This window comes from Pelodiscus sinensis, chromosome 19 (genome assembly GCF_049634645.1).
Source record: "Pelodiscus sinensis isolate JC-2024 chromosome 19, ASM4963464v1, whole genome shotgun sequence".
Lineage (NCBI taxonomy): Eukaryota > Metazoa > Chordata > Testudines > Trionychidae > Pelodiscus > Pelodiscus sinensis.
Window position 1 is genome coordinate 18,259,785 of NC_134729.1, and position 25,479 is coordinate 18,285,263.

Sequence of the window (25,479 nt, forward strand, 5' to 3'; positions counted from 1 at the left end):
GGGGTCATTCCCCTAGCTAAGGGCACCAGTCCCTGTGGACTGTATATGAAGATGTCCTTTTGTCCCACAGGGAAGGTAGTGATGGTGTATCACTCTTCTAAATCTACACCAGGCCACCAGGAATTTAGCACTGGAGACTGTCCATCCTATCATATCTGCTGTAAATCTGCAGTGGATGGAGAACACCCACGAAATACCTTATTTTATATGATTTATTGGTTATTGACCATTAGAGTTTTGGTGTAGGGTCCGATTTGACAATGGGACGAAGTAACACTAAACTGTTGTGTATCCCTCCCTTCTTCCAGTGTACCTAATATCTTTTGTCATTCGTTCCTCTGTTTAGAGTGCAAGATCTTTGATGCAGGAATCTGTCTTATTACCTATCTGTATTGCAATGTGCTTAACAAGCTTTGGGTGTGATACAAATAACTCATATAGATTATTCATAGATAATTCATTTGTGACTCATTATAAATGATTGAATGTTCTTGAATTTTGCCCCCATGTTGCAAGCTGCCCCAGCCAGGCAGACCTCTGCATCCCTTAACGGGACACTTTGTGGATACAAGAGGCTGCTCCTGTACAGCAGCTTGCAAGATCAGAGCTTTGTTAATGAATGAGTTCTTGATTATGCATGCTTGATAATGAGTGACTTAAGTCGAGTGATTTTTATTAGGAAATATTGATTATTAATGTTTACTATTTGGAATCTATGGCTAAGTTTAATCAAATGGGGATGGTCATAAGCCATAACTGGTAGGTTAATATCAGTGACTAATTATGGCTTGAATAATGAGGCTTATTAATAATTGACTATTCTGTGTTGCATTATTTAATAATTAAAACCAATAGTACTTATTCATAATTAATACCACCTAATAATAAATAATCAAATGTTTGTTAATAACCAACCATAAATTATTATTGGTCTTGGCAGCAGCCAATGGCTTCCTTCATAGGAAACCCGGTGTTTGCTACTGGGACTACAGCTCCCATGAGGCAGCGCGGCCAGCCACACATCCGGGTCCTAGCCGCTTCCTGCCGCGAGCTTGGGGGCATTTGCTATCTCAACCTACAAAGCTTAGTTTCCGGGCGGCTTGGAGCGACGGATCGGCTGGCCAATGGGCTTCCGGCGCCGCGCAGCGCTGCCCAATGGGCGCGGGCGTGGCCGGGCAGCGGGGCGGTCCGGGCGAGGAGGCAAGTTCGGCTGAGGGGTGGGCTTTTAGAAGTTGCCGTGCGGCTGAGGCGGCGGCGGTGAAGATGGTAGGTGATCGCCTCCCCCCTCCCCCCCCGATGCAAAATGGCGACGGGGGGGTCTCGGGCTGTAGCCATGGGGACCCGGGGAGCGGGCCCCGCTCAGGCCTGCGCGGGGCGAGGCGGGGTCGATGCCCCCGCCCGGCCACGGGCCCTTCCCGGGGGCGGGGCCTGCCCCCCCCCCCGTAACCCCCCCAGCGGGCAGAGCCGCCCCCGGGCCCTGCTATGGGGGGGGCGCCCCCGTCCAGGGCCTTTCCTGGGAAGGGCCCCCCCCCCCACAGGCCTGGGCCTGTTCCGGGGACGGGGCCGTGGCCCTTCCGGGGTTCCTGCCTGGGGGGGGGGGGCAACAGGGAGGGGGCTGTGATCCCCGCCCCCCCCAGCCTGAGCTAGCTGTCTCGGGGGCGGGGCTCCTGCATCTGCAACCCCCCCCCCCCCCACACACACACACACACACACTCTTTCCTGGCTTCATCTTCAGCATCCCCCCCTCCCCCCCCGAGCGATATTCCTGTGTCCCCTCCGTGGGCTGGAGCAGACGGGTCCTTTGCATCCCTCTGCTGAGAGCTGTGGGCTCCAGCAGCGAAGGGCGTTTTGGTCTCATGCTCACGAAACTGGGGTGTGGGGGGAGGGGAGGATTGTCTTGCTGACATGGGAGGGGCAGATGCAGCTTTGTCTCCTCCCCCAAGAGAGCCTCCTCTCCAGGCAGTCGCTCAGTCACACGGGGCCTGTTGTATTTGGGGTTCCTGCTTTGTCGCCTTCCCTCAAAATACAAGAGGGAAGCTCCTCAAATGTGAATAGTAATAGAGATGTAGCTGTGTTGGTCTGGTCTTGCTGAAACAAAAGACACGACTGTGCAGCACTTTAAAGACTAAAGAAGATGGTTTATTAGGTGTCAAGAATCAGAGGGGTAGCCGTGTTAGTCTGAATCTGCAAAAGCGGCGAGCAGTCCTGTGGCACCTTATAGACTAACTGAAGTGTTGGAGCATAAGCTTTCGTGGGCAAAGACCCACTTCATCACATGCATGTAGTGGAAATTTCCAGAGGCAGGTATAACTTGATCTGAGGAAGTGGGTCTGGCCCACGAAAGCTCATCACCTAATAAACCATCTTGTTAGTCTTTTAAGTGCTACATAGTCCTGTCTTTTGTTTCCTCAGATGTGAGGATCTGCCTCTTGTCCTGTCTCCTCAGGAAGTTCCCCAGCTCTTTTAGTTTGTTGGGGGCATTTTCCTCCTTTACCTTAAGGAAAAGGGAAGGGGAGAAAGGCGAGATAGAGAAGTGCTCTACTGAATGTGTCTATGGATGGGTTTTGTTTTTTTTAAATAATCACTTTGGTTTTCCTGCTTAATATCTCAGTTATAGTGGTTGCCTGATAAATATTTCCGAAGGTACTGGAGCTGAATCATTCAAATAACTTCTGCCCTTGGAAAAAACAGGGTGGTGGTTAGTAACCAGGGAAACACCCACTCTCACTTGCTACTAGTCCTAAGGTATTGTGGCGTGTAAATCAGTGTTTCTCAACCTTTTTATTATAAAGTACCTCTTTATATACGAAACAAAAAACAGGACTTATGTAGCACTTTAAAGACTAACAAGATGGTTTATTAGGTGATGAGCTTTCGTGGGACAGACCCACTTCCTCAGATCATATATGGTTGTGACAATTTTCTTCCACTATTTGGTCTGAGGAAGTGGGTCTTGCCCACGAAAGCTCATCATCTAATAAACCATTGTGTTAGTCTTTAAAGTGCTACATAGTCCTGTCTTTTGTTTCAGCTACACCAGACTAACACGGCTACATTTCTATCACCCTTTATATATATATGAGAGTACCCCCAGTACCTTCAGCTCTCATTTTTTCTACCATTGCAACACACTTGTTTAAACAACTTAATTGTAGCTGGGTGGGCGATTAAATTTTTGGGTGTAAGAAGTAGAAAAATACAGCACTGTAAAACTTAAAACAAAATTTCAGTTTTCTCCAAATTTAAGTTGAGTTGATGTACCTCCCCCTCCCCCCCCCCCCCCCCCCCAAGACTTCTCTTGAGTACCCTGAAGGGTATTCAAAACACTGGTGTAAATGACAAGCTAAATCCCTGTTAACTGGTATGTAATTCTTTGACCTGCACAAGTCTGGTGTCCATCTTGCATTTGTCATTTTTAATTGGAGAAGCTAAACAATGAAATGAAATCTACAGAAATGATTCCTTTTTAAAAGATCCTGTGTGATTTTCATACCATTTTCATGGCTGTCATTTTGAGGCTTCATCCTGTATTTGGGGTCTCATAAGCTGTGATGCTTAGATGTGGGGACAGCTGTAGTAATCTAGTAGTCACTCAAACACATCAACATGAAAGTGATTAATTAGCTTGCCTGCCACCCCCTCTTATTCTGGAGGAGAGGCAAGAACTGCTTCTTCTGGATGTATACGATCAGTTTTTATTGCCCTCCGTCAAAATGGATTCCAGCTGTGATCTTTGCAATAATGGATTCACTTTTTAAAGGCCATCTGTATATTAGTGTGTCAAAATGTATAATGTGTGAATGGGGACGTGGCAGGATCATTGAAAACTACCGTTGCTTTAAGCTGTTTTACAGCCTGTCCAGAGCAGTGCTGGGGAACTCCTTTTGCATCTTGGAGACACATTTAGTCCTCATCTCTTAAGTATTTATAATGATTCTCATCCAGGAAGCAACATTGCTTTTTAGTGGCTGGGGAGGGGAAAGTATCCACATGATGAACATATGCTGTCTGTGATACAATCCCATTTCAGGCTAGGGATGTTAAAAATCAGTCAATTGAATAGTCAATTAACCTCATGAATTCTTATTGGTTACTTGACTGCTCGGCCTCACCCTCAGGGACTATCAGCAGCCACTCCTGCCCCACTTCCAAGCAGCCCCCTGCCACTCCACATTGCTGCCGCTGTATCAGAGGCAGCAGCGTAGGGTGCCAGGTGGAAGCTGGTCTGCGAGGGGAGCCAGTTTAAAAACCAGTTCACCTCATGGACCGGCTGCTGTAGCCCCACGCTGCTGCCTCTGATACAGAAGCAGCAGCAAGGGGTGGCAGCATCCCATGTCTGGGGGCAGTGGGGTGGTGTTTCTGAGCTCCAGGATCTGTCATGAGCTGGCCAGCCTGTTAAAAAATGTACTGGCGGGGTGGGGAGGAGAAATGTGTGTAGTCTATAGCATTAATTGGTTAATTGACTACACTATTACATCCCTATTTCAGGCCCAGTACTCTAATCTTTATGTAAAGAGCCTTACTTTAGGACTCCTCAGTAGTAAAGACCAGCTTTTCAGTTTTCTGCCAAAATGATTAGTTCTAGTTCTCTTGCACGTGTTTTGTGTAAAGTCAAGGAATACAACACAAATGGCTTGGGGTCCTAATGATTAGGTGGAGAGAGACAATCACTGAAAGCTAGGTGGAATGGGCTAGAGCTAATTTCATATTTTGAAATGGGGATAGAGCTGTAGCTTATTAAACACCTGAGGTAGGATCAAATATTATTTTAAAATAATTACAATTTCAGTTTATTTTTTGTCGAATTATCTAAATTCCATGTACATGACTCAAAGGATTTTCTCCCTGGGCTAGCCTAATATAATGTGCAAATTAGGGATGTAAATCGGGGGTTCTCAAACTTGTGATACCGCGACCCCCCTCTAAGTTGCTTGCGACCTTCCAGGGGGTCAGGACCCACAGTTTGAGAAATGCTGATGTAAAGGGTTAACCGGCAACCATCAGCCTTACTGGGGTAACTGGTCAACCAGTCAACCGGCAGGCCAGGTTGGAGCAGGTCCCCTGCCTGCAAGATCCCATTTAACCAGTTAACTTTTTAACTGGGATTTTATATCCTTAGTGCAAATAGTCAGGGTTTTTTTGCATCAAAGTTCAGTGAAAAGCTGCACAGAATTAAATGCTTTTGTGGTGGGATGTGTTGTAAATTCTCCACTGTAGAGTAAGAAACATACCTGGGAATTTTGATCAATTCCAGCCAAATACTTTCTGGCTGTAGTATGTAAGAACTCAAGATCAGTTCTAAATGCAGTGAAATGAGATGCTAAGTGAGTGAAATATTCTTGCATGATCCTTTTCGCAGTCATGAAACTTTCAGTTTGAATATTCTGTAATCAAAACCAGCCTTGAGAGGTAGAGGTAAATGAAAGAAGGTAAACAAAGCTGCCCAGGAGAGGAGGCGTAACAGTTGGAATGCACAGCAGAATCTGAAAACAAGTTTACTTCTATTCTAGTAGCATCTAAAGGCCCACTTAGTGCTTTCATTGTGCAGAGAAACAAGAACCAGTCCCCGTGCCGTGTGTAGCTGGCAAGAGCTAGATAAACAAGGCAGATAAAGGGTGGGTGAAAAGTAGTATTGTCCCCATTTTACAGATGGGCTTTAGACATTATTGATTTGTTCATGGTCGCACAAAGAGTCTGTGGCAGAACTGGAAACTGTCCCAATTGCTTAAGCATAGGACTAGCTTTCTCCTAAAAGCAAGCTTGGGAGGAGGTAACTTTAGAAACATTATTTTAGTTCACTTTTTTTCTTAAAACAAGATCAGAGTGTACACAGTGCTTCAGAAGCCTCCTGGGTGCAGCCCATTGCTTTGAATCAGCTACCATGGTTACAAACAGGAAAGTAATGGTTCCCATGAAGAGATTTTTAACTCCTTCCATAGGAGCAGGAGGACTGTTCTGTCACATGCAACAGGGGTTGAATAACTCTGCTCATTAGAATCATCTGCTGTTTGGCTAACCTTTAGAGTTGCTTCTAACCAAGATAATGTATTAATAGCTTATATAGTAAGCTGGGGGGAGGGGGGCAGGGCAGGGTCTCTCTCTTTGTTACATGCATGTGTTGTGCCTAACATAATGGGGTTTTAATCCTTGTTTGGGGCCTCTAGGCATGACTCCAGTGCAAATATTGCATCTGTTTTTAGAGAGAGGGATTTAAGCTGGTTATTTTCCTTCATGGCTTTCAATACACTCATCTTCCCTTTAGTTTAAGGACCCGCAATTCATAGATCAGGACCCTATGGTGATAAGCGCTGTACAAACACAAAAGACAGTTCCTTCCTCAAGGAGAAGTGTACTTCATTCCTTCTTGTGATATCTGTCCCCTTGCTTCCTGCAGCTGTTAAGAGATGCAGCTGTTGTCGGTAGGGATGTTAACCGGTACCCAGGGAGCAGCCTGTCCCCTGCCGCAGGCTATGGGCTGCTCCAGCCCCGCCAAGCCCCTGAACAGGGCTGCTAGCTCCCAGCCCATGCAGCCCACATGGCCCTACCAGTCCTGTTTAATCAGTTAACCAATTAAACTTAACATTTAACTAATTAAATGGGATTTTATATCCCTAGTTGTCAGGAGTTAACTCGATCTGGCATGCTGCTTAGTTGATTACTGTAATGCTCCTTACTTTGCATTTAAGACGGACAATGCTCCATCCATATGGCATTAGTTTAGTTAACAGGAGTAAAGATCTCTTCAGAGCAGCTGCTGCTATGCTGGAACTCTTCCTGTGAGGCAGTGCTACTGTTGGTCAAGTGTGTTACTCTGGCTCTGCTGTGAAGTCTGAACCAGCCAGGCAGCTGCTCAAGAACTTGGGAGTTCGTTGTTGTGGGAGTCACTGGGCAGTGTAGGTTTTGTCTGTGCTGAGGGTTTTATCCACTGGAGTAGCTATGCTAGAGTAGGCACCTAGAGTGAGCAGTGGGTAGTGAACTGCACTGGTAAATTCCATCTGACAGGTTTACACTACATATGTTCTAGGGAGGGTTGCTTAAGTGTAGCCACTTTGAGAACTCTGCTCATTTTAATGAGTAAACGCCCTTTGTGGAACAGCTATAATGTATTAGGTGGAAGGTTAATGGCTGCATTGCAAGGTTTTTCAGGCCCTAATAACACCAGTGTTGGCATTAAGGATGCATTTTGACCATTGAGGTTTTGTTTTAGGTAGATGGCTGCTTGCTACAAGATGGGCACATTAGTTCTATGCCACCTACTCCCCTTGCTTTACTGAGTACACAGTGATTGTGTTTTAGTTACAGGTCTGTCTCTAAGCAAAACTCAAAGATGCGGTCAAGTCCAAATTGGCCCAGATCTTTGGCAAAGTGAAACCAAAATAAATGCTTTACTGTTGATTAATCTTTGCAACTCAATGGTAACAGCATTGTATTAGTGTGTATGAGTCAAGAAAGCAAAGCTGCTTGTATTGAAAAATGAAAATGGCTGATCTGCTTTCAAGCTGAGGTACAAAAGAGTATGCAGCATAAATTAGGTTAACAGATTAAAACACATCTAAGAGCACTGATTTTCTTTAAATGATTAACTTGACATTTGCCCCTTTGTAATCCATCACTATGCCTCTTAAGAAGTGACTTCCTCAGTTTCCTGTCTTAATCTTAAACATGAGACCTAACTGCATATCTACAGTTAACTAGTTTTTTTTTAAAGGGGTTCAAAATGGATGTAGATACAGCTGAGCCTTTCACTGGAGATAAGCCACTTAGGCTGGAGAAATATAGGTGAGACATACACATAGGACTGTGGAATTTGTCTTAAAACCAGTATTTATTCTGAATATTTTATAATTCACTTAATAGCTGTAGCTAATATACTTCAAGATGTTAAAATGCCCAGCCTTACTGATGTGTGCAATACCCTTGAACTTTTTGCTCATCTTTTTAAATTCTCTACTTGCTACCCTGTTTAATCAAAGCTGTCTTCTTTCATTGTAGGCAGATTTTTTGAAAGGATTACCAGTCTACAACAAAAGCAACTTCAGTAGATTTCATGCGGACTCTGTATGTAAAGCATCGGTGAGTATTGTATCTAAAGCCAATCTCTCAGGAGAAGGTCCGTTTGCAGTGAAGCCTTTCAGAGTTCCAGAGGAAATGGTGCTTCAGACAGCCTCTAACTGGGCCTTAGGTTTCTTGAAATAAGTTGTTGCTGATATTGTCACAAGCGGCAACTGTTTATTGGAGGGTGGAATCCCAGGTGGGGAGATTTTCCAGATAGAGTTGACGTCCTTCAGAAAAATGCAATTTCAGCAGAGCCAAAGCTGCGTGACATTCCTTTCCCCAGTCTTACATTCTTTCTTTAGCATTGCCACTGGGTTGCATGGATGATAAATGGACCTTTTTCTACATGTGAAAGAATTCAGAGCTGCATAGGACAGTGAGGCAGTGTTGTTTGCTGCGTTGCCACAATTTTATAGCGTTGCAATTGAAATAAACTAGCTGTTATGACTGGGACCGTTCAGTGGCCCTAGTTCTTTGTGGAAGTTTTGGGGCGGAGGGGGGGGCTTTTCCTCTGCTCTGTAACAATTCTAATTCTTCTACAGAATAGAAGACCATCAGTGTATCTTCCCACAAGGGAGTATCCTTCTGAACAAAGTAAGTACGCTCCTCTTATTGTTTGAGGTTTCAGATAATGTTTTCTAAGCGTACGTTCTGTGGTTGAGTACATGCCAGATTTTTAATAGTTATCTTACTTGATATTTTTGTGGGATTCAAGGGGCTTCAAAGAGGACAGCTGCTTAACTTTTGCCACGGCTTTTGCACAGCTTTTTCTTTATCCTTATTGAAATGACAGCGGTGCTGTCCGTCCTCTTTAAAAGGAGCATAACCTGTTTCGAAGTCATGGCCACTATAGTTGGTTTTAAATGTTATCTTTTAGAAATGCCTTCAGAGTGTTTTCTCTTTCTTCAACAGTCATAGTAACAGAAAAGACAAATATACTATTGCGTTACCTACATCAGCAATGGGACAAAAAGGTAGGACTTTTAAAATGTAAAACTTGTATCTGGTTTTAAAGTGCACTTTGTTTTGATTGCTTCCACCAACGCCTGTAATTTAGTCATGACAAATACTTAGATATTATTAAGTGGAAGACTGAGCCAACCTGGATTTCTCAGTTCTACCAGAAATTGCTTGTGGCAAGACATTTTCATTCTTCATATTCTAGAGAGAGCAAAGATGGTCCAATGACAAAGACATAACCTAGAATTGGGGAGCCTCAGTATGATTTTTGCCACAAACTTCTTATGTGACCGTGGCAAGTCACTTGGCATCTTTGTGCCTCAGTTCCCCATCTGTAAAATAAAAATTATTTTTGCGTGGCACACTGTACACCAGTCCTTGATTAGGCCGGTAGTTAATACAGGAGACTGGGAGCCACGCCTCTGGGAGTTTTTTTCTGGCTCTTCTTTTGACACACTGCGTGCCTTTGAATGTATCATTTCCAGGGACTCACCTGTGAAATCACAGATTTTGCTTCCCTCTCAGGGTCACATTAACAGAACAGTAATTCCTCATTTAACATTGTAGATATGTTTCAGAAAATGATCGTGTTAAGTGAAAACATGTTATGCGGGGTCAATTTTCCCATTGAAAATAATGGAAAAGGTTGGGGTTGCGTTTCAAGCGGTCGTGTCTGTTGGGACCAGGACATAAGGTTGGGGGAGAAAGGGGACTGGGTTACAGCAGGGACGGGAGGTGTTTGGCTCTGGGGAAAGGAAGGGGAGGAGAAGGGAGGGGGATTGGGTTGGGAGTATGCCAGGACCTGCACTGCGTCCGGCGAGGGGGGGATCTCCGGGGAACTGCGCGGCGAGCAGCGAACCCTCCGCCACTTTGCAGGGAGGCGGGGGAAGCTCCACACAGCTGCCGGCAACGGGCCTGCTGGGCAAATCGTGTTATTCCAGGGACAGTTGTGTAATTCAAAAAATGTTCCCTAAAAAAAAAAATCGTGCTATCATGAAAACGTGTTAAGCGGGCACGTGTTAAATGAGGAATGACTGTACATGCCAGGTATACATGTGTCATTCAAAAGTTCCTAGCCCGTACCCTGCCTTAGACCTTGTGCTCTATAGGCATAAATGAGTACAGCACAAGGTGTGCACAGCGAGGAATTGCCATCGCCAGCATATCTTTGCTCTGGGAAGTTACTTCCCAATCTGTGTGTTGGGCTGTTCCAGAGGTAGAGCAGCAGCAAAGAGGTAGGGGCGGGAGTGGGAGAACGAGAGTGTGACCACATGTTGGCGTTTCCCCGTCTCCTGCACCCCTGTAGTGGCATGAACAGACTCCACTAGCCAGTAGAATAGAGGGAGTTTATTGCTTCTCCAAGATACAGCACAGATGCAATCTGGCTACAGGAACTGGGGCTAGGAGACCTCAAGGGTGCCCCTCCCCCTTGAGATGGGGAGTAGCTGGGCCCTACAATCCCAGCCCCCTCCTTAGCCTTTTCTCCCCTGCTTCCCAGACAGAAACTGACTCTCTCTTCCAGCCCTGCTCCCTAGACAGGGGTTGTTCTCCGCCTTCCTCTTTGTGATAGAAATGTAGCCGTGTTAGTCCGGGGTAGCTGAAGCAAAATGCAGGACAATGTAGCACTTAAAAGACTAACAAGATGGTTTATTAGGTGATGAGCTTTCGTGGGCCAGACCCACTTCCTCTTTGTCTCTGTCCCTGGGAGGCAACCTGTCGGACAGGTTGTGAGACCCTTGCCTAGTGACTCATCTGCTGTCCTGTTGAGCCGTGCTACATATAGTGGAGGCTACCCACTGCCCAAGCCCAGCAACCAGCAAGGCACCACCATAGCACACTGGGTTATAGAGCAGACAGCTCCCCCCACTACGTCACAGGGAGAAACTGAGAGAAGTTTGGGCAGAACATTGTCTGTTAGCAGCCCTGCAGGGGCAGGAGAGCATTTTATAGGGAAAACTCAGTCTCTAACGTGGTTTAGCTGTGTAGGACTCTCGACTTTATCAGAAGATGCCTCTGCTAGTTCCTATACATCAGCATCTTTCCTCCTAAAGACCGTTACCGACGACTTATGCAAGATGTATCCTGCAGTACAGAAATGTAGCCATCTCTGGAGTGGAATGCTGTGGAGGGTTTCATTGATGTGCCTTTCTATTTGCTTCAATCAGAATGCAGCAAAGAAGAGAGATCAAGAGCAAGTGGAAATAGAAGGTGAGAATTCGGCACCGCCACGGAAAATTGCTCGGACAGACAGCCAGGACATGAATGAGGACACTTAAACTCTCTCCTACACTATTTTGCAGGCGCTTCCTGTTTTTTGTCTCAAAATGTGTAAATTTTCGCTCCCCCCTTCTCCTTGCTCCACTATGCAGCCCAAACCACTTCTGACTTCATAGGAGCCAATGTATTTATTTTTTTTCTTCCGTTTTTATTTATGCTGTAAAACGTATGGAGCGATCAATGGTGAAACAAGTCAGCAAATGATGTAGTATAACTTCAGACCCTTTTAAAAAAAATGATCACTTTTCCAGGTTTCATAAAACCTGTTGCTTAATCAGCCCTCTTTGCCCTGGAAGCCTGGGTAGGGGATATGAATTTACAGCATGCAAATGCCTGTGGTACAGGCTTTCTCATCCATACAGTCACTGGTCCGTTACAGTTACCAACTCTGTATAGCCTGTATCCAATCTACCAGTAATTGTGGGGTGGGGGGAACCTCAGCCACTCTGAAATGTTGATCCTAAAATCAGCGGCGTACTGGGGAATCCTGGGGACCCTTTCGGGTTGTGCTGATCTTATCAAATGTGGTCAGCTCGATAGAACAGTTGTGGGGTTTTTGTTCAGCAACGTATGTTGTCACGTAAATCAGTGGTCATGGAGAATTCAAGGGACAGGCGTGTTACTTTGGTTGCTCTTACATTTTAACAGCCTTTTGGTCTTGAACGAACTGGTATGTGCAACTTCTCCATTGGAATAAAAAGGATACTTTTATCCTTCTGAGTATTTGATCGACAGTGTCTTTAAAATGGCAGCAGGTGGAATGGAATTGGGTAGCTCTCCCTAGCAAACCTGTTGGTTAAATTTGAAAATCAAATTGGGTACAGGTTGGCCTCTGGCTATTTCCTTTCTCTCAACCAGTGATTCTGGAAAAAAATCGTACATTAGATGACTGGAGCTGAGTCCACGACTTTTGGATGCAAAGTAGCTGAACAAAATGAGCTTCCATGGTCTCTTTCGTTTGGACAGTGACAGTTCAGTGCCTGTCACCTATAATCCAGTCCTGACTAGCTTCAGTAGGAGCCAAATACAAAACCGTCCAGATGTCTGAGAGGAATTAAAGGAAACCACTGTAGTTGACTGAAGGTGTGTGTCTCGCGATTGCCTGTCCATTCTGCTTTTCAGTCTACAGTGTTTGATAGGTTGAACTTTAGATAACTTTACGTTGGTCTTGTCCCTGCATCTCTGCTCATCTCCGAACTGAGTCCGGAAGCCATGTGAACCTTTTTCTAGAAAACCATGGATAAAGCCTCGGTCTCTAGGGAATTTGACCACGGTGGCTAAACTCGGATGAAAGACCTGTGACGACAGAGCTCATGCTGCCACCTTCCCTACTGTGTCCAGACCTGTGGACAACTTATTCAAAGTAAAAGCATGATGGGAGTGAAAGCCATCAGCAGCACGGTTTTTTACACAAGAGGATTTTGTGAGGAGCAGACCTCACTTATTGCTGCCTCTTTATAAGTACGTACGAGATGCTAAGCTCTCATTCTAATATTCAGTTCATCTCACTTCTTTTAGTGACGCCTGTTAAGTTGTTTAACCAGCCCTTAAAATAGGGACGTTTTGTGCCTCCAGATTCCAAGGTAAAAATACCAGCTGGGTTGGTCAAGACTGAAGTAGGGTTTTTGCAATTTTGTTTGATCTACTGGCAATCACAACTTAACAAGAACTTTTCTCGGAGCTGTGCTGCCCAAAAAGATGCTGGCATATGAAGTGCCAGAAACAAACAGAGAAGAGGGTTAGCTGCAAGAGCATGTTAAAAGGTTTGGAAGATACCAAAGGAAGAAATGGGTGGTGTTCTGCTGATATGTAACCAATGCTGTGTGTGTAGCTACATTTGAGAGTTCCAGACTCAGATTGATGTTTGTCAAGTGTTTAGCTCCTTACCAATAGAGAGTTTGGAGCTTTGCTGATCTTTCCACTACAGCGAGCGAGGTACCATTAAAGAATTGTCACATCCTGGCCTACACCTTCATCTCTGTTCCCCTTACAGTAAATATAACCTTGCTGGTAACAGAGCCTTTGACATCTTACAAATAAGGATTTTTTTGTTTGTTAAAAATCTAGTTCACGCACGTAGAAAAAAATTGTATTTGTCAACCGGAAAAATATAGTTGCCTTTAATTTCCTGAGAGCAAGTCTGAAGTTGTGTGTGGGGGGGGGGGGACTGTACATAAACTCGAGTGTCCTTTCAGTCAAACGGTTGCACTTTGCTTTTGATGTTGGCTGTCCACGAGCAGCATGGATTTCCGACACTAACAGGGCATGGATGCATTTCACTGAAAGTTTTGATTGGCAAGCTGAGTGAGATTAGATAATTTAGTCTGATCTGAAAGCCACCGCCTCCTACCATCCAGTTTCCATGCTACTAATGGCTTGAAAATGCCTCCCTCAAACTGCTTCATGTTCAAAATGTTGGCACTGCTGTTTTAGTTACTCGTATCAGGTTCGTGTTGCATATGGAAACTCCTTCCCAATCGATTGTCTGGTGTTTTAGGTACATCTTCCGTGAAAGATCCAGAACTTCTCCAGCAGTGTCCAGTTTGTATAATATGTAGTTCTCCTGCTTTCTGACTATCCTGTGACACAGTGAATGGGATTTGCTGACCCATCATGTGTGGTTTTGTATGTCAGCAGAGCGGTATTTTTATTGTCTAGTATCGCGCACACTTTTTATGAAATCTTAGAAGCTTGTCAAAGATCAGAATAGAATTCTTGGAGTGAATTGTGCGACCTTTAGCAGAAATTGGAGCTGCAGGAACATATTTCATGGTTAATTTCAATGAGAAATGCAGAGGATGGTGAACCCTGGGAATAGCCTAGCGAGTATCTATCCTCCCCTGTAGTGCTATCCACTAGAGGAGAAAGCATGTGCCATCTCTTTAGTAGCCCCCTGAGACCGATTGGCTGTGATGGGTAAATCTAAGCTCTTTCAGTTGTAGACTTCATCTTTTTTAAAAACAGACTGGCTGTCGTGGGTGCAATCACAGGATTAGTGGCTGACTTAAGGCCAAACCAAAGATGTCTTAAACTAACTCCAGATATCCAGTGTTGACTTCAAAGGATTTATATTCTTGTCCCCTCTCTGACTCCTAAACAACTTTATAAGGTATTGAAGTTTTGAAAGGGAAGTTGTTCAGGTTTTTTTTTTTTTAAGAATAAACCTTGGTGCATGGTCCAGTCAGGTGGTCACATCTGATCTGCAAAGGCCCTATTTATTTGTCTTGGTGGCTAGCTCTTAAGACGTGCCTGTCTTATCTGTGTACATTCAGTTTGTTCAGCGGGTCAAGCCATTCCCTTAAGCAAACAAAGCAATACTGCTGAGAGGCTGGTTAACGTGGGTGGGTGGGTGGGTGGGTGTGGTTAGGGCCACTGCCATTGGTGCTTAGTATGAAAATGTGAAAATCCTGCTGGACGGGCTGTGTTTATGGGGAAGAATAAACCAAACCCTCCTCTCCCCCCACCCCCCAGTTTAAGGCTTGGACTGGAGTAGGAAAATAGACTGTAGCATGTTTAATCTCAATGAGTAGTGTAGTTGGAGTTATGCCTCTAAAAACCAGTTTGCTGGCTGCGATCAGCCCTAGAGAACACGTTTTAGGGAAGTTACAACACTAGTGTAGACGGTGTAAGGTAACGCTTCTTTAAAAAAAAATGTGACTTGTTTGCCTAGCTTAGGCAGGGCTTGAGGCTTTAGCATACATTGGGGGTGTCTGTGCTGCAGTTAGCCTGAGCCAGCTGCCAATCTAAGACCCTGCAGAGTTGTGGTGTAAACGTTCAGGCCTGCACTGGACTCCAGGTTCTAGGACCCTGCAAGATGGCAGGTTCATAGGCTTCAGGCTGTAACCCGAATAGCTAGGCCAGAGTTAAGCAGCCCCTTAGCGGCACCAGCCCAAGTCAGCTGGCGTGGGCTAGTCTGGGTGTCTAATTGCAGGGTAAATGTACTTTTCGAGGGCAGAATGAAGATCTACTAGTACTGCTGAAACGGAATAGCTCTAAGCCGGTTCAGTGACAGCGGCTGGTCCCTGGCACTTGTAGCTGTACTGTAGATTGGGCCTTAAGTACCAAACCATTCAAGGCAAAAGCACGTTCAGAACAGAAGCTGAGCTGCAAAGTACCATTCGAAGAATTACACGCAGTTTATAATGGGCAGGAGCTCCAGAGAGGATGAGGGGCCTATGTCCTGAGCTACCTGCAGGGTTCAGAGAATTCTCTTGTGTGCAGTCTGTCACTTGTGGGGGGCAGGTTTTAAGCCTACTCAATGGAGGTACTGCTTTTTTGTTTTGCTTGTCTTGGGGGTGACAGGGTTTAGAAGCTCTTGGGTTCTTGTTGGCCGGTGTCTCGTTCTCCAGGCATCATGATGCGTGTGCCTTGTGCAGTAATTCAGTTGAATGCTTGGACTGTTCCCTGTGTTGAGGGCAGAATTTTGGGGCTTGCTGAAAAACATCCTAGATGTGCTTCTGCAGTAGATGCGATCGCTTCAGAGAAGCTCATTTCCAAATATGCCTTTGGCAGATTGATCTGACCCATAAAGACTAATCATGTGATCATGGACAGGTCACCCAAACAGGCCTCAGTCATAAGCAAAGCTGCCACGTCCGTCTAGCGTTAGAATGTTCATCTATCACTGTGACACTCTTCTTCTGGTTTAAAGGCGATGCTTGTTCCTTAGTTTTGCAACTGTGCTTTTTATAATGGCCTTATCTTTCCCGGGTCTTACTGACCGTCAGCAGGGAAGTCGTGCTAACTATGGCTTTGACTGGAAGGATTCTTGATGGTTGTCTTCTGTAACTTTTGCGTGTTAGAACGTCCGATGTGTAATAAGCGGGTGTGATTTTTTGTTAGGGGGCCAGGTGTGTTTGGGAAAGGGTGGAATGAGGATTAGATTGGTCAGCATGTCCAGGAAAGGAAACTGCATCCTTTGTTTGCTTGCGCACAGATTATCTCATATACCATATGGAATGCACGTTCAGCGATCTCCACTCAGCCAGTTCATAGACTTGCTTGTCCTCAGTGTAATGGAGAATTTAGTCATGGACTCATCTAGAGATCGATATGGCTCGGAGCACTGTTTAGTACCACTAACCTGCTGAGGAATGTGGGACCAAAGCCACATTTGCAGGTAGGCTACTTGACTTCCTTATTGCCTGTTGCCAGCTTCGGTAGAGTGGACGTGCTCCTCAGAACGACTGTTGGCTCCCAAGATGACTCACATTTTACATCCACCAGCCTACATCTCTCATTCGAAAGGCCGGCAGCTCCTGCAGCGCTGCTGAGCCGGATGGTGGTCGTAGATGTCCGTGGAGTTGAACATCATGCAAACAAGATTAGAGTGCAACTTGCATACCCTGTATAGTCTTGTTACAAGTTTGGGGTGACTATTTCCTTTGGGGGTGAAGAGGGCCGAGCTTGAGCTGTACATGGAGCACAGCTTTGGGAATGGACAAATGCCAACCTTCAAATTCTTTTTGCACTAAGATTGTTTTTTAAGGCAAAGCGTTTCTGCCCCTCCTCATGCCTGTGAGCGGAAAGATAAATCCTGTGTACCCACTGGTCTTTTAATTCAAACTGGTCCAATTCCAGTCATGGTTCTTGGGCTCTGTAGAAGAGCAAACTACCACTGAGGGTCTTGCTGTGTTTTGGAGGAGTTCTGGTGGACCGAGTTCAGCATTGATCAGCATAAATCTGGCAGTTACTAGTCAACCCGCCCCTCTGTGGTCCTGGGTTCTAATGCTGAATGGGTCATCCGTGTACAAGTGAAGTGGTGTGGGGCATTACTTTTTGTTTCCTCTGCCAGACAAGCACACACCTCAACTCCATGTTCTGGGGCAAGAGCTGGACATCCAGGCTAGACTAGCCTGTATGTTGGGAGGACGAAGCTTTCTTAACAATGAGCACTGCACGGTGGGGAGGTCGCTGCTTTGGCTCTCACGTCTGTGACCATAACTTTGAGCACAAACCAGAATCCTTTTGCTGGGTGTATAGGGATGACCTTTCACTAGCCAGCTTGTTGCTTCCCTTATCGTGAAGCTACATCGGTAATAAATCTCATATGCTGTCCAGTACCCCCTCCCCATCCTGTGATCGTGAGGTTGGTTGTTTTATAACACAAACCTAAATTTTTTTTTTCTTCCCTTTGGGAAAGGTGGGGGGGACAGGGGGGAGATCTGACAATGCAATTAATCCTATGCTCTTCCCTGCTTTGTGAAGAAACGTGTTTATAAGGATTGAAATCCTCCTCCGAGATACTAACAGAGATTGGCCATTTAGTTATTTAAATACACATGCATACTTGGAGGAGGAGGCAGAGCAAACTACTTCACTTGCTGGCCACCTGCTTTGTTCTGTGACCACGGCTGTCTGGCTTGGATTGCAGAAGGGTCCTGACACTTCGTCTTCTAAGTGAAGAGACACAAAACACTGCCATGCAATCCGAAGGAATGCTCCGTGGTGCTTATTAGCACTGCGTCACCATGCACACTACAGCTGGGCTGGACTTTTCAAATCCATGTTTCTTACTACTTAGTGCAATGTGTATAGTTAAAAAGGCTTTACTGGGTTGTTTTTATTAAGACTAATCTCTGTGGTCTCCTTGGTCAGTTGCATGTAACAGCTGAATGTATGGGATTGGGCCTTCTTCTCCGCCAATCCAAATTGCTTTTCGTCCGTTACAGTCTGTCTGGAATACAAAATCCCAGGAGGATTTTTGGCAATACACAGTGTATCCCCTTGGAACCTGTCTTACTTACAACCTGCCTTTCTGCTTGTGGAGGAGAAATAACGCGCCGAGTTCTCAACTCGGCCTCTTCCCCCTTCCTCTTCTCGCTAACACTGTGTCTGTGGGGCAGGAGGCGGTGCGTTGTCCTGAGGAGTTGCATGGCGATCGAGGGGCTGCCGTGATGGAGCGACTGTAAATAGTCTGTTCTAGTTGAATGTCACAGCTGTTGGATTTTGCATTTATTTTTAAACTATTTCATGTTTGATACTGTGTATAATAAATTTGCAGAAATGAGAGGATTAGAATGTTTTTCTTTCCCATCCCTCCGCCACCTCTTTTACTTCAGTAGGGCGCGAGGTGAAACTGGTACGTAACGGAGTACTACAGGGTTGATCTATTTTAACTGCTATATTCCTGTCCCATCACTTTACCACCCATGGGAGTGTATAGAGTCGTAGGTACACAAGGAAACCAGAGCTGTTCGGGACAACAGTCCAGATTTGCCCTGGGAGAAAACTGGGCAGTCAAAATCAAAACACTGTGCGGAATTGTCAGTTTTGCCGGCAATTTATTTTGGAGGAGAAAAGCCGAAACGGCGACAAGAGCGAAATGTTCCATGTTGACACTTTCTGCATGAAACGTTTCTGTGTTTTCCTTTTAGTAGCAAATTCCTTTTGAATTGGTTGCGAATTATAAAACAATCAAAATGGAGGGGCTTTTAATTTTTGTCAAAACAAAAAATGGAGTTGATACAAAGCAGCCAAAAAAAAGCTGTTAGGGACCATCAGGAACGGGATAGATGGAAAATTTCATAGTGCCACTGTGTGAATTCATGGTACGCCCATACTTTGAATATTTGCAGGTCCAGTCACCCCATTTCAGAAAGGGTACATTAAAAAAGGAAGAAGTACAGAGAAGGGAAGTAAATACGGTTATGGAGCAGCTTCCGTGTGAGGTTTAAAAGACAGGGCCACCTCACTTTGGAAAAGAGATGGTGAAGGTTGATCGAGGCCTATAAAATCACAGGTGGTGTGAACAAAGCCCTTCCCCTAACACAAGAACCATGGCTCACCTCATGGAATTAATACGTAGTAGGTTTAAAACAACAACTAAAAAGTAGTACTCCCAATATCATGACAGAGATTGATCTTCTGGTGTTTGATTTAGCAGGTCTAGTAAGGACCCACTAAATCAAATGCCGAGGGCGGCTCTGGTTGGTGCTGGTACTCCTCCATTTGCAAGCAGTAAGGAAAGCCAGTGGGGGCATCTGCTCCTGTCCACATCCCACCATGGAGATGTCGCCAAACTTGGCTTAGGGACATCGCCCCCTGGTACGTTATTTACGGAGCTAAAGTGGCGTACCTTAAGCTGACCTTCTGGGTCTCTTATAAACCTGACCTTAGCCTCTGACTGCCAGAAGTGGCTGGATCACTCGACAACTGCCTGTTCTGTTCGTTCCCTTCGAAGCACCTGGCGGTGACCACTGTTGGAAAACAGGCTATTGGGCGAGATGGACCATTGGTCTGGCCTTTGCAGGGCTGTTCCGACATGAAAACAAATTCCTCTGGAACTTGTGCTGAGAACTCTGAAATTTCATTCGCTTTCCTTCAGAATGAAAACAAATTTCAGATCTTGCAGAACCGCGTTGTTTCCCACTCGGCTTCAATGATCGCTTTCCTGGGGGAGGTGAAGGCCGCTAGAAATGCCTTGCTCTAGCTTCTCCACTCCAAGCACCCTGCTTCGGAGTTAGAAAAGGGCAGAAGCTTCCTCCTAGATGCTAAGTTTTGCTTCTTGGCTGTAGAGGACGACTGCTGCTTTCAGTAGTGACCATCTAGGAATAGAAGCTACGTTCCCAGTTCCCTTATACTCAGTGTCTAACTTGTCCCTGTGACCTAATCTTGTTACAGGTTGGACCTCCCAAAACCGGCATTCTCTGGTCTGACAACAGACCACAGATGCTTCTGGACCAGGGAGTCCCGAGTGGGAGCCCTAGTGGAAAGAGGGCTGGCGGCTCAGAGCTCCAGTAGCGGGGTTGTGGATGCGGTAGTCCAGGCTGCTGGGGTTGCACCAGCCTGGCAGGGGGCCAGCAGTGGGGAGGGAGGTGGGCTAGCAGGCTGGTAGCAGGGGAACTCCCTCGGTTCAGTAAATTCCCTCGTTCGGGACCGGCCAGGTCCCGAGGGTGCCGGGCCAGAGAGGTCTGATCTGTACCAGAGTAGGGTTTTGGCAGTTGAGTAAACAAGATCCTGCCTTCCCTCCTGTTCCAAGTGTATTCGGAGCAATTTTATAACCAGCTGCTCAGAATGAAAGATGCAGGAAGTAGCGTTTTACTCCGAGTCAGAGGGCCTGTGAAGACTGACGAGTGCATGAGGACAGGCGTATTGCTCTCTGTTGCTTTTGCTGAAGCATCCTAACAGGGCTCCCCCTCTGAAATTTGTTTTCCTCGGGTTTAGGGGCAAGCTATGGACCAGTCACCAGGGGAACTTTGTGCCTTTTTCAGCGGTGACTCGCCCCGGCCCAATAGTCCAAACAGCGTGGCTGGGCTGGAGAACGGCAGCTGCTATTTATTTCCAAGGGCGGCAGCTCTGCTCGATTCCTGGGGGCTGGAGGGATCCCGAGAGCTCGGGGCTGCAGCGGAAACCTCATGCTGGAGGCTCGTTTCCATGCCCAAGTGTGGAATCCCCACCCCAGTTACTGTGGCTTCGTCTGCGGGGGACAGAAGGCTGGGCCAAGGCCTGGCTCTTGCGAGAGTGTTGGTGAACCCCTTTTCGAGCTAGATGAACCAGCGAGTTTGGAGCAGCAGTTCCCAACCTTTTTGGCAGCAGAGACTGGCAAACCCATGCACAGACTGTTGGTGCCCTGGCAACATTTGCATATGCATTATGCAAATAAAACATTACCCCTGCGCCAAAAACTCTAGCCTCCAGCATCCCCCTGTACCAACCCTAAGGCCTAGAGGCAGATCCTGGATTGCACTTACATTCAAAAAGTGATCTTGTGCTTAAAAAGGTAGGAGACCCCAGTCTAGCCTGTCCCTTACTCCATTTAAAATGCAGAGCACCCGTGTGGCTGGCTCCCGGAGCCAGCACGAGCCAGGACTGCTCGGTCCCGGCTCCAGCTGGCTCCGGCCGCTACCCCGGCCCTGCAGGGCGGTCCTTATTGGCTAAGCGTGTAGGCGATACAAATTGCATCGGCTAGACGGTTAGATAACGGCAATTTAACATCCTCAGTGCGCACCCCTGGAAATCTAAGGTCTGCCCTAGGGGCCCTGCCATCTCCTAACTCTGGGTTTATTAACCTCATGCTATTGGGGATAGCTCTTGGGACACTAGGGACCGTCTCTAAAGGGTGTGTAGGAAGAGAAACCCGGGGAAGCCAGCGCCCCCGGCCGCCGCAGCCTGCCAACAGCAGACGCCAACACCCAGCTTTGTTGAAATATAATTTTTATTGCATTTCTGCAGGTTTTACAAAAATATGACAAAATTAAAAAGAAATAAATAATCCCTTTATTTTTGTAATTTCAATTGAAAGAAATAAAACAGCACCCCCCTCCCCCAACCACCTTTCACTCTTTGTACAGTAATTGCCCAGAAAAAGCCACCAACCAGCCTGCCAGCCGTGCATGGAAATATTTTCCCAGGCCACCGGGTTTAGAACTGCCGGGACCCTTGCCACGGAAGGGACATCTGCCCCGTGGCCTGGGAGGTGGCGCTTGCCGGCTGTGGTTTCCGGAGTGTTACTCTCAGGAGCGCGTCCCAGGTCGGAGCTCGCTCGTTAAGACCAGCGTGAGTCAGACAACGGCCAACGCAAGAGTCGGCTTCGACGAACGCCACTCGGGTCACGGACGGAACAAAACGAGGTCTGAACGCAAAGCCCGTCGGGCTCCCTCCACGGCCGGCTGCGCTCCTCCGGCGGCCGGCCACAGGCCTCTGGCACCAAGCCGGCGAGTAACTGGGCCCCCCTTAGCTCCTGGGAGGGGGAGGAGGATAAAGCGGGGGGGGGGGAATAATTGGAGGGGTGGCGAATCCTTGGGCCCCACAGAGGGAAGATCCCCTCTGGGTGCATGTAATGGCCATCGGAGGAACTGAATCTAGGAGAACCTCACCATCTCTGAGGCCACCCAGTACAACTTGGAGGGGGGGGCAGTCAGGGCAAGATTTGGGGCCTTGTTTCCTGTAGGGCCACACGGACCAGTGGCCGGCATGGGGGCAGAGCAATAAGCTAGCGCCAAGCATTTTACAGGCGAGCCCGAAGGAAAAAGCCTCTTCGGTTACTTCCTTCCTCCCAGCCTTGGAGCGGGGTAGTTGGGAGGTTCTCTAGGGTACGTGAGGTGGGGGGACAGGGGGCTTTCTCCCCACCTTTCATCCCACGCTGCCACCACGCCGCACGCTCGCTGCAAGGAGGGAGGGAGAGGCCAACGCGCTGGTGGCAGAGGAGACGCCACGAGCCCCTCTGGCCACCAGGAACTGCTCCAATTGCTTCCTTGTGGCCCTCCGGAAGCCTGAGTCCTCCCCCGCCTGCTCTTTCTGGTTTTTCCTCCGGGGGAACCTTGTATCCAGTCCCCCCCAAAGCACTGCGGGGTGAGAGTCGCGGCTCCTGGGCCCCCGGACACATCTGCTGAGCTTAGCAGCCCTGAGCCCCTGGGCTGGCCTGCTGGAGATCAGCACGTTCCGAAGGGGGATGCCCAGTTGCTCAGTCACCCGCAGCAGAGAGGTGCCTGAGTCCCTCTCCGGCAGGCAGATCTCGGAGGAAGGGAACTCCAGGCACGTAACCGGAGGGGATTCCCTTCCCGATACCTGCCCTGGCCTTGATGTCCGTAAGGCTCCCTGGGACTCTCCTCCGGGGCAGCAGCCCCAGCCCCGTCTGATCTTGCCAAGAAGAGCGACCCCAACACTTCCCCTCCCCCCGTCGCTGTCCAGGTGAAACCTCCATTCGCCGTGGGACACACCATGGCCTGGACCCAGAGCAGTTCCACCAGCTCGCGCCTCCCCTCCCTGCGGTGTTTTCTACACAGGGGTTCTCTCCCTGCCTGGGGGCCGGCCCGGCATGGGCGTGAGCCAGGACCAGGTGAGCGAGGACTGAACCCTGGCTGGACATTGTCACGCCCCCCGCGATGCGCACCCTGGCTGGGGTGAGCTGCTCCACGCGCCTTGGTCTAGTTTATTGCTGCTACAGAATGGCTTGGTGCTAAGACAAAACCAGCACGGATGTGGAAGAATGAAAATTAATCCTTCTGCGGTTTCCTAGAAGACTCCAGGCCTGGGGAAAGACCCCTGGTCTGCCCAGGCCTTGCAAGGTGAGTCCAGGGCCTCTCGCAGGAGACGGCTACACACAAGCCCTTAGAAGACCCCCTCAGCCCGTCTCCAGATCCTTCCGCTTTGGGAGACTGGCGGCTTTTGAACCCGGGCTGGAAAAATGCCTTTAAAAATGTAGCCACTAAAAATCCTTCGCAGGGCCGTGGGCTGCAGGCTGCCTCGTCCCTGGGACGGGGGACGGCCTGGGCTGCTAGCTCTGCTCTCGGAACCAGCGTGTCACCTGCGGCAGGACAGCTGTGCCCACCAGGGACAGGGGCTGCTCAGCGGGCCCCCTTGCAGGGGAGCAGCCCCCGACCGACTAGCCTGTTACGGATGATGTTTACAGGTTCACCTTTTCCCCCATTTCAAACCCCGACTTGAACCCTAAACATGGGGGGCCCGAGTGGGGCCAGCCACACCCCATCTCTGCTCAGCGTCCCCCTAAGGGCCTTGGTTCCAAACACTCCGTGGCAAGGGCTTCGTGGGGTGGGGGACGCAGCTTGCTGGGGTGCAGGCCAGGGGGGCACTTCTAGGGGTGCTGGACTTGTCTCCTCCCTCTGCTAATGCAGCCGAGAGACCCCTGCCATCTTAAACCGACCCATCCGCTTGCCACTCCACCCAGCCCGATGACCCTCCTTGGCAGTCCCTTTCCTGTCCTCCGGCCTCCCGCCAGCCAACTGTCCAAGATTCCCCCATCCCCACTCAAGCGCAAAGCCAAGCCGGCCGGCCGCAGAGACGCGTCTCCACGTCAAACTGGCCGGGGCGGGCCGCGAGCGCTAAACCTGCGCTGCTGAAACGCGGGGCGAGCGGCGGAGCGCCGAGACAGCTGTCGCCACCGCGCTAGCTGAGACCAGCCGCTAGCTACGGCAAAAGCTGCCCCACGCTAGAAGCGAAGCCAATCCCTCCCCCCGAGGCCACGGGCCCTGCAATGATTTGGTTGCGAAGCACGGCGGTTATTTATCCTTCCCCCTCCCCGCTGATCCCCTTGAGCTGATTTCCTTCCCCCCGTCTCTGACGCGATTTATCTGCAAGCTCCTTATTGCAGGAAAAACAACGGCAACGTCTCAGTTCTTCCAAAGCCACCGAGGGTCGGCTCCCCTTCTTCCCTGCCAGGCATGCGGCAAGATTAGCGCCCGGGCGCGCGTCGTCCTGGACACCGGAAAGCTCAACGTTTTGCATCCGCGCCGGGGGCTCCGGCCCCCAGCTCCTGCCTCCGCCTTTGCGAGCTGTCTGAAGAACGGAATGGAGTCTGCTAGTCGGGGGGGCTTTGAGTGCAAGAAATGTCGACCATGCATGGAAATGACGCCGCTCCCCCGCCCTGGCGGCTGTTCTTCGAGCAGAAAGAGGAAAACGCAAATCGGTCCGAGCTCTGGGCGCACGGAGATGGACTCCCGGGTTTTCCCCTCTGCGGCCAGTCCAGATAGGAGTCTGGTGAGACAGCCCGGGGCGAGCCTACCTCCCCCTCCACGTGCGCTGTCTCCACGTGGCCTGCGTCCCCAGCGCCCTCTGTCCGGGTGTACCTGGGCTGGCCCCTCTGTTCCTCCCACACCTGGGCCTCCTCACCAGCGCCCGCCTGACCTCCCCCTCCGTCCCCAGCCGGGCCAAAGGGACGAGGAGCTCTGCCAGGGTGGCCCATGCGCTAGATCTCCCACCCTCTGGCAGACGGGCGGGGCCAGCCCCTCGCAGGCCACCCTGGACTTCAGGGAGGGGAGAAGCTTGTGAGCTCATCCAGCCCCTCCCAGGCTTGCCAGGGCAGCTGGAGCTGGGGAGGGGAATCAAGCCCAGGAACTGGGACAGCTGGAGGAGGCAGGCAGGGAGCGCCCCCTACTGGTGCATGTTCGCAGTAGCCACACCAGCCTGAAAGCCTGCATCAGGGGGACTAATTGTCTCCGGGGGGGGGAAGGGGGGCAGCCAGGGGCTCAGCAGGCAGCTGGGGAGTCCTTGCCAGGAACCCGCGTGGCCCCCGGGCTCCGATTGGCTCTGCACGCCCCCCGCTGAGCTCCTGAATGCAAGGCCGCTAGGGGCGGCTGCTGCCTCTACTTCCCCAGCCCCCTCTGCCAGACCCACCCGTCCGGCTTTAGGCTCAGGCAGGTCTGGACCAGGCTCTGGGTGCTCTATTGGGGTGATTTCCTGCAGGACGTGCTTGGGGTTACCCCCCAGGAACATGCATGTACAGCACCC

At 48.8% G+C, this 25,479-nt stretch overlaps 1 protein-coding gene across 1 annotated transcript; it reads left to right on the top strand.

The window, feature by feature from the left end:
- The first annotated feature begins 1,116 nt into the window (after positions 1–1,116).
- DDA1 (DET1 and DDB1 associated 1) lies at positions 1,117–22,003 on the top strand. Its single transcript, XM_075902782.1, has 5 exons — positions 1,117–1,266; positions 7,993–8,073; positions 8,598–8,649; positions 8,968–9,029; positions 11,181–22,003. Exons 1-5 carry the CDS (start codon positions 1,156–1,158, stop codon positions 11,289–11,291), a joined length of 417 nt encoding a protein of 138 aa, XP_075758897.1. The 5' UTR covers positions 1,117–1,155; the 3' UTR covers positions 11,292–22,003.
- Positions 22,004–25,479: the final 3,476 nt, after the last annotated feature.